At 39.8% G+C, this 15024-nt stretch overlaps 1 protein-coding gene across 5 annotated transcripts in view; it reads right to left on the minus strand.

Moving 5' to 3' along the window:
• The window catches only part of HTR4 (5-hydroxytryptamine receptor 4), a 221091-nt gene that overhangs the window by 46146 nt on the left and 159921 nt on the right, over positions 1-15024 (minus strand). For 3 of the 5 annotated variants that reach the window (XM_061188314.1, XM_061188316.1, XM_061188315.1), the window contains exons 5-7: positions 7414-7567; positions 6446-6487; positions 3228-3796 (exon numbers count right to left, since the gene is read on the minus strand). In XM_061188314.1, the coding sequence (XP_061044297.1) occupies positions 3228-3796; positions 6446-6487; positions 7414-7567 (765 nt within the window). The remainder of the gene's footprint in view (positions 1-3227; positions 3797-6445; positions 6488-7413; positions 7568-15024) is intronic. The other 2 variants (XM_061188318.1, XM_061188317.1) reach the window with 1 other exon arrangement.

The raw sequence follows: 15024 nt of genomic DNA on the forward strand, positions 1-15024 counted from the left end.
AAGCCCTGAAGAAGTCCAACATTGAGAGGCCAGATAGAGAAGAACCTGTTAAGGATTCTAAGAAAGAGTTGCTAGTGAGTTAGGAGGAAAACCAGACAAGTACGGTGTTCAGGAAAATTAATGTGGAAAATTTTTCAAGAAGGAAGTGAGCCAACTGTAAGAGGTCAAATAAGAATAGCTTTTTCAAAATTTGAAAATTCTGTAAGACAAAAGTTAACCAAAGTTCAAAACCAAGCAGAAGATGGGAGGATGTATTTGAAAATTATATAACAAAGGATTAATATTTGGAATATAATAAAGAACATGCAGAAATTAATCAGAAAAATAGAACAAAGTTGTCAGATAAAGTACCAAACATATGAAGGTGCAGTCAATAACTAACTTAAAAGAGTTTCAATCTATCAAATCATCTGGGAAATGCAAATTAAACGAAAGAGCATATTTTAAATTAGTATATTAATAAAAGATGCATAGTATCCAGTGTTGGTGAGGGGAAGGAGTAGCAGATACTCTCACACCCTGCTAATGAAAATGCAAAGCACTATGGTGCTCTGGGAGGTCAATTTCATGGTAAGCATAACATTTTTAAATGCACATACATGTCAATAGTGCAATTTCACTTTTGGTAGTTATCTGAGAGAAATAATGGCATATGCACAAAGAAATGTGTTCCAGGGCATTAAAAATAGTACAGTTTGTAACAGCAAAAGATTGGAGACACCTACATATCTGCTAATGGGAAATAATTAAATAAAATTTAATATGTATTTTTAGTACAGAAGATTATGGAACAGTTAAATAGAATGAGTTAGATTTATATGTTCTGAGGTGGGATGATCTCAAATACATTGTTAACGGATAAAAAGCAAGGTGCAGAAAAGTACACACAGAACGGCTCTATTTATATAAAATGAAGGGAGAAAAATCTATGAATTTGTATGTTTTTATGAATGTTTGTAAATGCACTGAAAAGATTACCAGACTAGTGGTAATTCTTGTCTCTGAGGCTAGGGGTAGGATTAGCAGGATAAAAGCTGATTTTACTTTTCATTGTTTTGGTTTTATATTTCATGAACTCATGTGAATTTGTTGATGTCCTACTTGTGGGACTTTTAAGAAAAACACACATTTTCCTTAGATTGTGTTAAGTTAAAACAGTTGATCTGGAGAATTAATTTTATGGTTTGTTAATTTACCCATGAAGCAACATATTGGGTTATTTGTTATGTAGCAGGAAATAAAACAGGCAGGATTCCTGTCCTTGCAGGGCTTACACTCTAGTGGATTCAAGTTTCAAATACTTTTCTCTTCTATGTATAGGCCACCCCCACTCTTACAAGATTCCTCACCCCCACAGAAAAACACCTCAGACCAACTTTCTGTACTTCTCATGACCTCAGGAAGAAATAAATGTAAGGAATAAAGTGTGAAGAATATACACATAAGCCATCTCTAAACTGCCATCTCTGCTTAACAATCATGCTGCAGATTTCCAAAAGCAGCAGGGATAAAATAATATAGTATTAGTAAAATAGGTTTCTTGGGATGCCCTAGAAACCCTAAATTCTTTCTATGACTGTTTCTACGGGAAAAGGCACCAGTTCTAAACAACTGACTTAGTAAATGCACTGCTGGAGCATACTCTGTAAGTAGTCGGCAGCCTGTACTCAGGCAACTGCTAAGCCTAAATAGCTAAAAACTCGCTGGCACCCGCACAGAAGTTCTTGTACACACACTTTACTGTTGGATCCTTTCTATGACACTGACGAAGGCACAATAATTACGAAAGAATGACAGCTTATAGGAGTATCCTTTGAGGCCTTTCCACCAGCTGGAATCTCAACATCATACTAGGCTTTAGCTACAAGTCTGCCCACACTGGTAGCAGAAAATTGAATTCATGCTTCTGAGCAGTCTCTGAGGCAAAGCACTGATATTTCATAGCAATTCCTATTTTTTTCTTCTTTTCTTACACATGCAGATGAAAAGTCCCCAGTTTTCAGCTGCCAGAACAGATAAATATTGTCATCATCAGAGAAATTAAATGCTTGTCTCAAAGAAGGAACTGCTCTTTGGAAATTCCTGTGCATCTCAGGGCAAAGGAAAAAACTGTCGTTGACAATTCATCTTTGCTACAGGATGAATGTATTTATCACACATAGCTTTCCACAACTGAGAACAACTCTAAGCCAGGGTAGCAAGAAAATTCTCAGTTTGGAAAGAGGCATCATGCCTAGTCACTGAACTTCAAAGTTACTCCCACCTCCGTCAACCTATGTGACCTTGGGTAAACCACCTGACCTTTCCACACTCTTTCATATTCCATTTCCTTCCTCATGCTGTTCTCTCTGTCTGGAATGCCTTCCTTGACATCTCCTCCGAGTCTCAAATTCGTATAAAATGCTGTTCTGTGACGTTTTCCCTGATTCCCTTAACCAAATCAGCTTCTTTCCTACTCATATCCCCACTCTACATTGTCCATACTTCCAATATATCATATATCACATAGCATTACTATTGCATATTTATCATTCTATTTATTTTAGTTTATCATGTTATTTTATGGCGATCTTAGGGTATCAGTTTATATGCTACTATTCACATTAGTAGTATTATGAGCACTTACTATGTATCAGGCCCTATATGAATACATTATTCCTGTCATAAAAGCCCTATAAGATGGGTATCATTATTATTACCATTTTTTACAGTTGAAGAAAATAAAAATCAAAAGGGATTATACAAATGATTAGCAGTGGCACTGAGAGTCAAAATAAAGACTATTTTACCATGCTTTTAATCACTACCCTAAAATACTACCTATAAGTAGGAGTAGATAATATTTACTAAGTTCTTACTATGTGTCAGACTCTGTACTATGTGCTCTACATATATTAGCTAATTTGACCCTCAAAAAAGTCCGTGATGTAGAAATTGTGATTATGAGTTTCATTTTTTTAAATGAATTTAAGGTTCAGAATGGTTTAATGACTTGCCCCAAATCAAAGAACTATGGAGGCTGGATTTGAATGTAGGTCATTCGCCCCCAGTGCCTGAGCCCTTACCCACTACTCTATTCCATTAACAGATGGCAGAATTTTTTTTTTTAACCTTTGAAAGTACTGCACAAGTTTTCAAGAATAATCTATCTGGAAACAGAAAACTGGAAAGTTACCTCTTCTGAGTCCTGCAAATGAGCAAAATCTAATAAGCCCTGAAGCACTCACCTTAGCACATGTGTGGACCCATTAATGGTTGTGGTTGAACAGGGGACAGTCTGGCCCAGAATGGAAGGTCTTCGGTAGCGTTCATCGTCACAGCAGAGGATGATAAGGAAGGCACGTCTAAAAGACTTATTCAAGAAGGCGTAGAGAAAGGGGTTCAACCCAGAATTGATGTAGCCAAGCCAGAGGAAAGCGGTCCACACCTGCCCAGGGACAGTGTAGTCTACGAATGGATCCACAATATTGGTGACAAAGAATGGAGCCCAGCAGAGGCAGAAGCAACCCATGATGATGCACAGGGTCTTGGCTGCTTTGGTCTCTGTCCTCATGCGATGAGTGCTATGTTGGTCTGCTGGCTGGGGCCTGCCCTCTGAGGGGGCTCCTGCCCGTTGTAACATCTGGATCTGGTGGGCATGCTCCTTAGCTGTGACATAGATGCGATAATAGGCCAGCACCATGAGGAGAAACGGGATGTAGAAGGCCACCACAGAGCAGGTGATGGCATAGGGCTTGTTGACCATGAAGATGCAGTACGTAGAGTTAGAGTTCTTGCTGAACTTCCTTTTTTCTATCTGAGAGTTAGAGGGAGAGAGGAAATGAGGAAGGAAGGGAGAAAGGGAAGGAAAAAGTGAACAGGAAGAAGCAGGAAGGGAATGAGAAAAATTGTAAGAAAAGGAAAAGGATAAAAAGAAGAGAAAAGGAGGGTTTGGAAGGTAGAAAGAAGGGGAGAAGAATAGTGAAGGAAAGGGAGGGATGAATAAAAGAAAAAGGTGAAGGGAAAGGAAATAAAAAAGAAGGTTTATCAGCAAAGCTTTTATTTTTCTTCTAATAAGCCTATAGCACATAGAACCATGATGGCAGAAAAGGAATATACTTTTGGCTGCTTTGGGTATTCTTATATCTCAGTATTTCCCATATAAAATTTAGAATCAGCTTATCAACTTCCATAAAAATCTTTTAGAATTTTGATTGGAGTTAGAATAGAATGACTGAGGAAAAATAACATTTTTTCAATGTTAAGTCTTCCAATTCACAAACATGATAATTCTTTCCCTTTACCTAAGTCTTTTAGAATTTCAGTAATATTTTACATTTTTGTGTAAATGTCTTACACATCTTTTGTTAGATTAACCCTACGTATTTCTATTTTTATTCTATTGCAAATAGTACTACATTAAAATTCTTATTCCTAATTGTCTGTTGCTAATACACAGCACTCAGTGAAAATTTTTTGTATATTGGCTATGTATCCAGGAACTTTGTTAAATTAGTAACTAATATTTCATCTTTAGATTCTTCTGAATTTTTTCCATGAATACTCATGTGATCTGCAAATAACCACAATTTCACTTCTTCCTTTCCAGTCTTAATACCATTTTCCTTGCATATTGAACTTGATAAGACCTACAGTACAATACTGAATAAAAGGGGTAATAGTGGACACCATTATTACAGTCCCAGTTTCAGGAGAGGAGCTTTCAATATTTTACTATTAAGTATGGCACTTGCTGTAAGTTTTTGTCAACGCGCTCTATTTGAGAAAGTTCCCTTCTATTCTTAGTTTGATGAACTTATATATACTACCACATGTAAAATAGATAGCTAGTGGGAAGCAGCCGCATAGCACAGGGAGATCAGCTCGGTGCTTTGTGACCACCTAGAGGCGTGGGATAGGGAGGGTGGGAGGGAGACGCAAGAGGGAGGAGATATGGGGATATATGTATATGTATAGCTGATTCACTTTGGTATAAAGCAGAAACTAACACACCATTGTAAAGCAATTATACTCCAATAAAGACGTTAAAAAAAAAAGAATAAATAAAATTTCTGTGTATACTTACACATTCATCATCATGAAAAAAATTATGATTGCATATTGAATTTTGTCAATGCATTTTTGGCAGTAATGAGATGATCATGTGGGTTTTCCCTTCTTTCTTTTATTCATACAGTGAATTACATTGATTGTGTTAAATTCCTGGCATAAACCTCATTTGTATTGGATACTGTGACATACTAGATCCCTCTTAAGAATTGAAAGACTTTTTTTTCCACCTATAAACTCTGCCTGCTGACAGCTCTTAGTTACCAGCCTTCTCTAGAAATAGTCCTTGGCTGAAGAGAGCTGTGTAACCCAATGACTCTTCCCTTCCTGAGGTCAGCATGCATGCAGTGTGAATATACACATGAATAGAGATATGTATCATATATATTTTGATACATAACACACTTTTTCATTCATTGTGTACACATTTAATATCTTGTCCTATAGTATTGATATATTGTAAGGTTATAGTATATCCTCCTATTGAATTGACATTTTTAATCATTTCAAAATCTCTTTTTATCTAAGTATTACTTGCCTTAAGTCACAGTAATCTAACTCTGTATTTCACCTAGGAACAAAGATTCATGATTTGCTAATTCAGTATTTGCAGCAACTTTATAGACCCTAATTACCATGAATAACAAGGATCAACTGTACATGTATTATGAACATCTGGGTTATGCTAGTTTCTCTCTAGGCAGGTTCAATGTGCAAATGAGTAAAAAAGATATGAAATGCAATTATAATACCATGGAGCAAATACTAGGCATCTTAATAGTAAGCAGATGCCCCATTCAGTTACATGAAGTAAACAGGGGATGCTTCTATCTCACTCTCACAAATGAACAAAATTCCCTAGGTTATTCCCCTTGAAAATTCTACGTCAGAAGGTAAGAGTGCTGTACCCTTGTTACAAATTTTGATGCGCAGAAGCTTATGCTTCCAAAGGCTTCTCCATTAGGGATTAAGTTTAGCACAAACATAAGAACATAGACTCTGGAGTCCAGTAAGCCTGGGCTTAGATATAGTCACCACCACTCCCTACCAATGTGACTTAACCTCTGTGACCCTCAGTTTCCTGAGGACAATGACAGGATTTACATATACCATTATTGTGAGGCCTGAGCGAGATAATAATGATTAAATTAACATGGGGCTAGGCACACAGTAAGTGTTCAACATTTGTTGGCCATTATAATTATTATTCTACTGGTTATTGGAAATTTGAATTTCATTTCCCCCAAGAATGATAAAAATGAAAGTTTGAAAGAAGAGGGATAGGATTTAAGAAAATATCCATACAGTCTCCCTTGTACGGATCCCCTTTCACTTCTCCACTCCTCTGTGCCCAGCATTTCTTTCAGAAGCCCAAGGAACTCTCGTTCTGACATACCACATGCAAATCCTGGCCCAGCCTTGGTTTGGATATCCTTTCCTGGACAAAGAATAAGGCAAGATTAGGGGCTAGGAATGGGATGGAGAGAGGAAGGGGCAGCTCCTACTCTGACTGGTCCTCTTGGGCCAGAGCTCACTCTCAATCTCTCCTCCCCATTCCCCTCCCTACCACAACACGGTCCTGGGATCCATTTTAAAGTGACTGCCTGACAACTTCCTCAGGGAATATATATACCTGCTAATGGATCCAGACCATAGCTTTCGATCTTCATTACAAGATTGATATTAAAAACATAGTATGTCAGAGCTGGAAACTCTTCATGAGCATCTAGACAGGGCTTGGCAGATGCCTGGCACCTGTGCCACGTGCTGTTCTCCTGCATCACTGGAAGACACTGTTCCCGCTGAGGACCCATGAATTTTCTCATCACAGCCCTTCAGGAAGTGGGTCAGGGATGGACCTGAGCTCAGGGTCCAGTTCTCTCGACTCCTGGCCCATACGTTCTCCAGAAGCCCCCACCTCCATGACAGGTTTTCTGTGGGTCACTGTAAGCCTCATAGGGTCTCAGCATGAAATGAGATGAAGGCCTCTTGGGGCACATCACTTCCCTCAGGCTCTGGAGTATGTCTGCTAAGCTTTGAACACCTGTTTTGCTATTCAGTAGCTGTGCGACACTGGACATGTTACTTCACTTTTTTGACCCTGAGTTTTCTCATCTGTGAAATGGGGGAAAAGTATTGTAATTTTCCCAAAGGGATGCTGTCAGGATTATATGTACTTACTGTACTTTCTGGCATATGGTAAGCTTTTGAAAATGTTAGCCTGCTTTTTTTGTTGTTATTGTTGTTACTCAGACCGCTATCAGGATCTTTCTTAGAATATCCACCTAACCGGACATTGTTTATTTAGAATCCCAAGCAAACAAAGTTAGACAGTAAACCAGTGGGGTCTGCACAAGTACTTACCAAATCAATTATGCCAACGTTATTCCAGCCTTGCATTATAGGGAGAAAAGAGATAAACATGGGGATGACCCAGCAGCCTCCCAGCATTAATGCGATGCGCAGAGGGGTCATCTTGTTCCTATAGACCAAAGGCTGGCAGCAGATGGCATAATACCTGGAGAGGGGATGGGGGGGGGGTGCCAAGGGAAAGGATGGATGAGAGGGAGAAGGAGGGAGCATAATTGATGAGAGAGAAGAGGGGAGAAGGATGGAGAAGGGCAATAAGAAGAGGAGATATTGGGAAAGAGGAAAATTAGAGGGGGAGGTAGAGAATAAAAATAAGGAAGGAAGAGAAAATAATGCGGGCAAATGGGGTGAGTGGGTAGTAGAGGAAGGGAAGGACAAGGAGAGAGAAGTGGGAAAAGAACAGAGGAAAGAAAAAAGCAATGGTACAATAAGATGTCATATTGGTCAAAGAGTTTCTGCTATTATAAATATAAACTTTAGATCATACATATGAGAACCAGGCATTGGTCCCATATCCCTCTTCCTCTCCCAATATCTGAGAAGCTCAACATATACCTGAGGGTCTGCTCAGTCTCAGGCACGGATCCAACACTACCCTCATGCCTGGGCATTTTAAGAGCTTCTGTCCAGCTCTCTGGGCCTCAGTGTCTAGACATATGCAGTCCTCTTTGATAACAACTTGAGGTGACCCAGGGTTGGCCCTATATCTGAGCTCTAAGAACAGTATCTCAAACTTGTCCCCATCCTCTTGATCACCTACCTATACTGAGGTGATGCTCTAAGTCAGTGTTCTTTTTTTTTTTAAAGCTATTTTAATTATTTACTTATTTATTTATGGCTGTGTTGGGTCTTCGTTTCTGTACGAGGGCTTTCTCTAGTTGCGGCAAGCGGGGGCCACTCTTCATCGCGGTGCGCGGGCCTCTCACTATCACGGCCTCTCTTGTTGCGGAGCACAGGCTCCAGACGCGCAGGCTCAGTAATTGTGGCTCACGGGCCTAGTTGCTCCGCGGCATGTGGGATCTTCCCAGACCAGGGCTCGAACCCGTGTCCCCTGCATTGGCAGGCAGATTCTCAACCATTGTGCCACCAGGGAAGCCCTAAGTCAGTGTTCTTTAAATTGTGGTCCAAAGATTCCGCCCTTCTCCCCTGCATCAGACTCACCTGAGGAGACCTACTTAAAATGCAGATTCCAAGGATCTCCTGAATTAGAGCCTGTTAGGGAGGAATCTGGAGTTTGCATTTTGACAAGTGGAAGTCATTACTGCTGTTTGCTAGGTATGTCCAGTTCCCCCTTTTGGGCACATGCACTTCCTGACCTCCTTGTGGTTGAGTGGGGCCGAGTGACTTGGCCTATGAGTCATGAACAGAATTGACATGTGTTACTTCTGGGCTGAACCATTTAACTGTTTCTCTGATGCCAAGAATGTCAAGTTCCAAATATTTCCTGCTCCATCATTTCCTACCTACTGGTAGAGACCATCTCATCCCCATTTATCAGGGTCTGATCCTTCTCATGGGACTCTCTGCTCACGCTTTCCTGAGCCCAGATTCTGCCTACAGTACTAACCTTCTTCGTATCTCCAGAGAGAGGTGCAACTTGCCAAACTCAATGATCTGGTCTCTAACTCCCAGACTGCTCCTTGTATGTTGTTCCAGTCATGGAGATCACTACTTCCATGCCCAGGAAGTTCACTGAACTGGCAACAGGCAAAATACCATGGTAGTTCTATCAGCCATTTGTCTTTGGAAGAGCCAAAGAAAAAATGCAAAGAGACAGCCTGGAGACTAAGCCTATTCTTTAAGATTTTACACCATTTAATGATGAGCCACCCCCTTATACCCCTCATTTTATGCAGTTCACTTTGTTAATTTTTACCACCTCTTCCTTTCTTTTCTTAATTCAAAGCATAACTAATAGAACAATGGCTATATTCTTTGAAAAGATGGTGGTAGGATGAGTTGGGAGAGAGGGTGCAATGAGAAGGAGAGCCTAGTGTTAAAGCATGAGAAGAGAGTGCCTCAGGCGCTGCAAGGGGATTATACCCTTCCCTACAGGGCATCAAAGAGTAGCTAACCACATTGTACCAGGGAGCTCCCTGTGGCCAGCAAGACAGTGGGGTATCCTGATCTGGACCAGAGTATAGAACAACAGACCAAATAATGGGAGAGGGAATTACTCAGGAACTAACTTTCTCTATCTATAAAACTGACATGGTAGCCAAATCTAACTAAAGGTAACTCAGTAATGGAAAGAACCATGATTAGCTGGAATTCTCTCCACACGCATCGCTTATATAAGAAAGGCAAATTATATCACAGTGGCAAGTTTTTCTGAATGGCTGTATTAACAATCATCAGAGGTTTACTAACATAGAGTTGATGAATTTGGAGTACATAAAAATACACTTTTTTTTTCAAATTTTGCTCCCTTCCTTATTTCCTGCTAGAGGGCCTAGATTAGATATTGGTTTTGTGCATTTACCATTTTTCCTCCTTTTTCTTGGTAATAGCATCCCAAATCCTTTGGGAATTCTCTTCTCTGTTGCTGTCATGTAGTTGGGAAAATAAATGATGGGACTGACTTTTCCAGCCAGGGAGTGACCCAATCAGACTTTTTCCTGGGACTCTGAATGTCATGCAGAGTGATGCAAAAATGGGAAAGTCAGAGAAGGTTCCTCTATTCCCACAGCAGCTTCCGGGTGGGGCTGAGAGTAGCTCCTGCTCCTTGGATCTTCGGGCAGTCATGCTCTTGCCCCTTTGGGTCCTCATTCTTTAGCTCTTCCTTCAATTAAATAAGTCACCTCATATTTTCCCACAAAATTCCCTTTTTGCTTAAGTTGATCTTATGTGTTGAAGTGTGTCCCCTCTCCCAAAAGATATGTTGAAATCCAAACCCTCAGTGCCTTGGAATATGGCCTTATTTGGAAATAGGATCTTTAGAGAGGTAATAAAATTAAAATGAGGCCATTAGGGTGGGCCTTAATCCAACATGACTGAAATCCTTTCAAAAAGGGAAAGTTAGACACAGACAGATATGCTCAGTGAGAAGATGGCAATGTGAAGACAGAGGATTGAAATGATGCTTCTACAAGCCAAAGAACACCAAAGATTGCCAGCAAAACAACTGAAGCTAGGAAGAGACAAGGAAGAATCTTTTCCCTACAGGTTCAGAGGGAGCAGGGCCCTGCTAACACCTTGATTTCACACTTCTAGCCTCTAGAACTGTAAGACAATAAATATCCTGTTGTTCCAGACCACCCAGTTTATGGTACTTTGTTATGACAGCCCTAGCAAAAGCTAACAAAGTTGGCTAAAGGCAGTCTCTGTTACTTGCAACCAAAGTACCTTGCCTCAATGAAAATGGTTTTGAATGCCAGATATGTCCTTCATAGATGCTTTGTTCTAAGTAAGAATACATTTGTTTTTATTCAATATACCTCCAGATCATAGCTCAAATTATAGCATCTCTTCATCTACCAACCCAAAGAAGGCAATCAAGGGATAAGTGAAAAATATTGGGTTGGCCAAAAAGTTAGTTTGGGTTTTTCCATAACATCTTACAGAAAAACCCAAAGGAACTTTTTGGCTAACCCAATAGATGTCCCCCCTACCTTTGCTGTATAATTTATAATTTTTGAGGTTTGGAACAGAGGTCAAGATATTGGGTAAAGATAAGACTTTAGGAATTTGGGTTGGATCTCCACTGTCATATAAATCTAAAAATTCAAAAAGACAAAGCCAGATTAAACACCTTGCAGGACAAAAGGTATGTTTGAGGAAGCAAGATGTTCTTCTGACTTCCATAAGTGGATATGGATGTTTAGAGGATTATGTTGGGAAGACAATAGAATTTACAGAAGAGGACTTTGAATACATGGTTATACTGGTGCTCATAACATTTTTATGAAAGCCTTTCTTTCTAAGTCTAACTTGGCCAGGGTGACTGTCTGATTCCCATGGCATGATGAATATCCTGTCGACAATAAGATCCTCCCAAGTTCTGCTGTCCAAATGTTCTATGCTTTAATTTGCATTACCCTAGGCTATTAGGAGCTGCTGCTACAGAGAAATAAATAATGGTGACGGGTTTCCTTTTGAAATTCAACTTCAAGGGGGATCCTGTGGATGTAGTACACATGCTACCAATCCCTTATGCATTTACATACACAGTCTGTGCTCTGGACAATGAGTGCTTGCAATAAAGTTGCTTGGACAGCTCATTTCCCAGGGGGCTAAGGTGGGACACAGCCATGGTTTCTTGCACAGAGAGCTGTAGAAAGTTACTCTTGCATGATGTGAGGTGGCTGGGCAAGCCTGGGAAAAATCCTTCATTCCCTACTTTAAAAATTAGCAATAAGTAAAGGGAAAAAAGAATTTCATTTTCTTCAAGTTATACTGATTGAATTGTGAATAATAGTAAGGATGAATAAGAAAAATACCAAATTGTGTCTATGTATGTGTTTTACTTAAATCTTCTCCTCTACATCTTCAATCTGGTGCTATATATTACAGTAAAAAAAATATGATTTTTAAGTGGCATGGAGTAGAGAATATAAGGTTTTTATCTGGAGCTCAAATTAGAGCACTCAATTTCATGGGCCCAAGATTCTTACCAAGGCCTTGGCATCCTTGAGACAGCTGCCATAAATAAGCCACCTCATATTCTTCTAATTTCTTTCCTCATATCTTTCCAATCTTTGCTTTCTAGCAAAGGATCTGAAAAATAAACATCCTCTTGAAGGCTGCATTCAAGAGTGTAAATTAAGTATGTGAAAACAAACATCACTCAATAAAATGATTAATAAAAATTGAGTTCTAGTGTTAACTGACCCTTAAAATTCTAACTTTTGTCTACAGATCAAGGACCAGATAGAAATCAGAAAACTTGATTTTTACCTATCATGGTTGCTTTTTAATACTTATATTTGGATTATATTACCAGTGCTAATAACAAATACATTTGTCCTATTATGAACTGCCTCCCAAACACATGTACAACACAAATAGACAGAAGTAGCTAGTTAAATTTGCAAGTTATTTGGAGTTTAGGCAAAGCACACTGGCTGAGTTAATAATTAGTTACTTTTCATTTACTTACCAAGAGGTCTACCTGTATTATCTCATTTGGTCCTCACGACTACTTTTGAAATAGGAACTATAAATGCACCCCCTTCACAGATGAGGAAACAGAAACACAGAAGTGTTGAGATTTGTCCAAGGTCCCACTGGTGGTAAGAACCAAGCTGGGATCTGGCCCAGGCAGCCTACACAAGGGTCAGGAGGTTAATTTCACTACTATCACTTCACTCTGCCACCCTTCCCAAAATCCCCAAGGGATTATTCTAATTCTTTACAAGCCACTTTGGAAACATAAAAACATTGAATCTCAAAACTTGAAGGATCCTCAAAATCCTGAAATCCCCAAGTCCCCTCTAAAATGAGGTATATCCAAGCCTGCATGAATGCACTAAGGACTGGGAATTCACCAAGTCCTATGACAGTACATTCTAAACTCAAGGCTCTCCTGAGGTTAAAAAGGTCTCCTCCAAAATTGATCTTCTGTAACTTCCAGTTTTACCCTCTGTCTCAATTTAAAATTTCTATCTCTAATTCTTCTGCACAGTAGTCCTACAGATATCTGAAGAGAGCTTCTACATTCCTAAGTTTTATTTTCTGCAGGTAAAAATATTCCCAGTTGTATTCAACCAGGGTTGATTCTGCATGCCAAAGGATATTTGGTAACGTATGGAGACATATTTTGTTGCCATAATTGGAAAGGGTGATGCTACTGGCAACCAGTGGGTAGAGATGAGGGATGCTACCACATGTCTTACAAGACACAAGACAGCTCCCTACAACATAGAATCATTTGGTCTACAAGGACAGTAGTGCCACATTTGAGAAACTTTGGTTTAGAGGAGGTGATTTTCACCAACAGCAGGGGCTCTGTGTCCTCTGTATGTTATAGTGTGCCATTCCCTCTTAAGAGTGGGAGTCACAAGGAGAGCATAATACTCTGGTGTATCCTATACAGACCAGAGAAGACAAGAACATCACCTTCTACCCTGCCCGCCATAACTTAATACAACCTGTGGGACACCCAGCAGTACAAGACACCTGCACCTTCTCAGAGCTATGATCTAGGACAGGAGGTGAGAAAAGTTTACCCCTAACTGATTTATAAGTTCCAGAGATGTTTGCCTGTTCACAATTGCATCCTCAATGCCTAGTACAATGCTAGATATAGAGTTATGCTAACAAAAGGGCTGAATAAGTAGTAAACCCTTAATAACTACCAATTAAAATAAATTACATTAAAATGTGGAACCAGGTTTTTGGGATGTGAAAGGTCATATCTAGTAGAAGGATGGGGAAAGGCTGTCTCCAATAAGTGTCTTTTAAGTTGGATTTTAGAGACTGGGCAAGGACAGTGGAGGAGAAAGTATAATCCAGTTGCTATAAAGAGCATGGACAAAGACCCGGAGACAGAAACTGTATATATATAAATATATATCCATCTATAAATATACATGCATGTATCCACATACCCATATAAATATAACAGAGTACAAGTTAGCTGGATGGTAGAGTGTTTATATGGAAGTAGAAGAAGTAAGCCTAGAAAGCTGGCTGAAAGGCAGATTTCAGAGCAACGGTTCTCCAACATAGTGTGCTTCAGACTCACCTAGAGAGCTTGCTGAAACACCGATTGCAGGTAGATCTTGAATGGGGCCCAAGAATTTGCATTTCTGATACGTTCTCAAGTGATGTTGCTGCTGGTGGTTTGGGGATCACACTTTGAGAACTACTGTCTTAGAGGTTTTTGAGTGCTATACTCGGAGGAATCACCAAAAGTTTTTTTTTTTTTTTTTTAATTATTTATTTAGTTATTTATTTATTTTTTGTCTTTGTTGGGTCTTCGTTTGTGTGTGAGGGCTTTCTCTAGTTGCGGCAAGCGGGGGCCACTCTTCATCGCGGTGCGCGGGCCTCTCACTATCACGGCCTCTCTTGTTGCGGAGCACAGGCTCCAGACGTGCAGGCTCAGTAGTTGTGGCTCACGGGCCTAGTTGCACTGCAGCATGTGGGATCTTCCCAGACCAGGGCTCGAACCCGTGCGCCCTGTATTGGCAGGCAGATTCTCAACCCCTGCGCCACCAGGGAAGCCCCCAACCAAAAGTTTTTTTGAACTGGAAAATGTCCATCACAATCAACACTGCTCTACCAAAGGAGCTGAATTACAACAAACTCAAGAGACAGAGTGGTTGGTTTACAGGCTAGGTGGATAGTATTCATCAGAAAAAACAATTCTGTCTCATCTCAGGACTAATCTATTAGGTCTGTTCTCTAGACTTCCATTGGACAATTGGCATTCTTTTTTAACTAGAAAACTTTTACACAGTGGTTAAGTAAATGTTCAAATGACAAGTGAGGTTCCAGATGGTCAGGATTAACTAAAATGTAGCAAGGATATTTACAAAGTAATATCTCATGCTAAACATTTCTAAGTATTGCTCACAAAACTCCATTAAAACCCGCTTTGGTAGACCAGTCATCAGCTTCCCCAACCACAGCCATGTGTAAATGTGTGATCAAATTGCTTTTAAA

This window comes from Eubalaena glacialis, chromosome 4 (assembly GCF_028564815.1).
Source record: "Eubalaena glacialis isolate mEubGla1 chromosome 4, mEubGla1.1.hap2.+ XY, whole genome shotgun sequence".
Lineage (NCBI taxonomy): Eukaryota > Metazoa > Chordata > Mammalia > Artiodactyla > Balaenidae > Eubalaena > Eubalaena glacialis.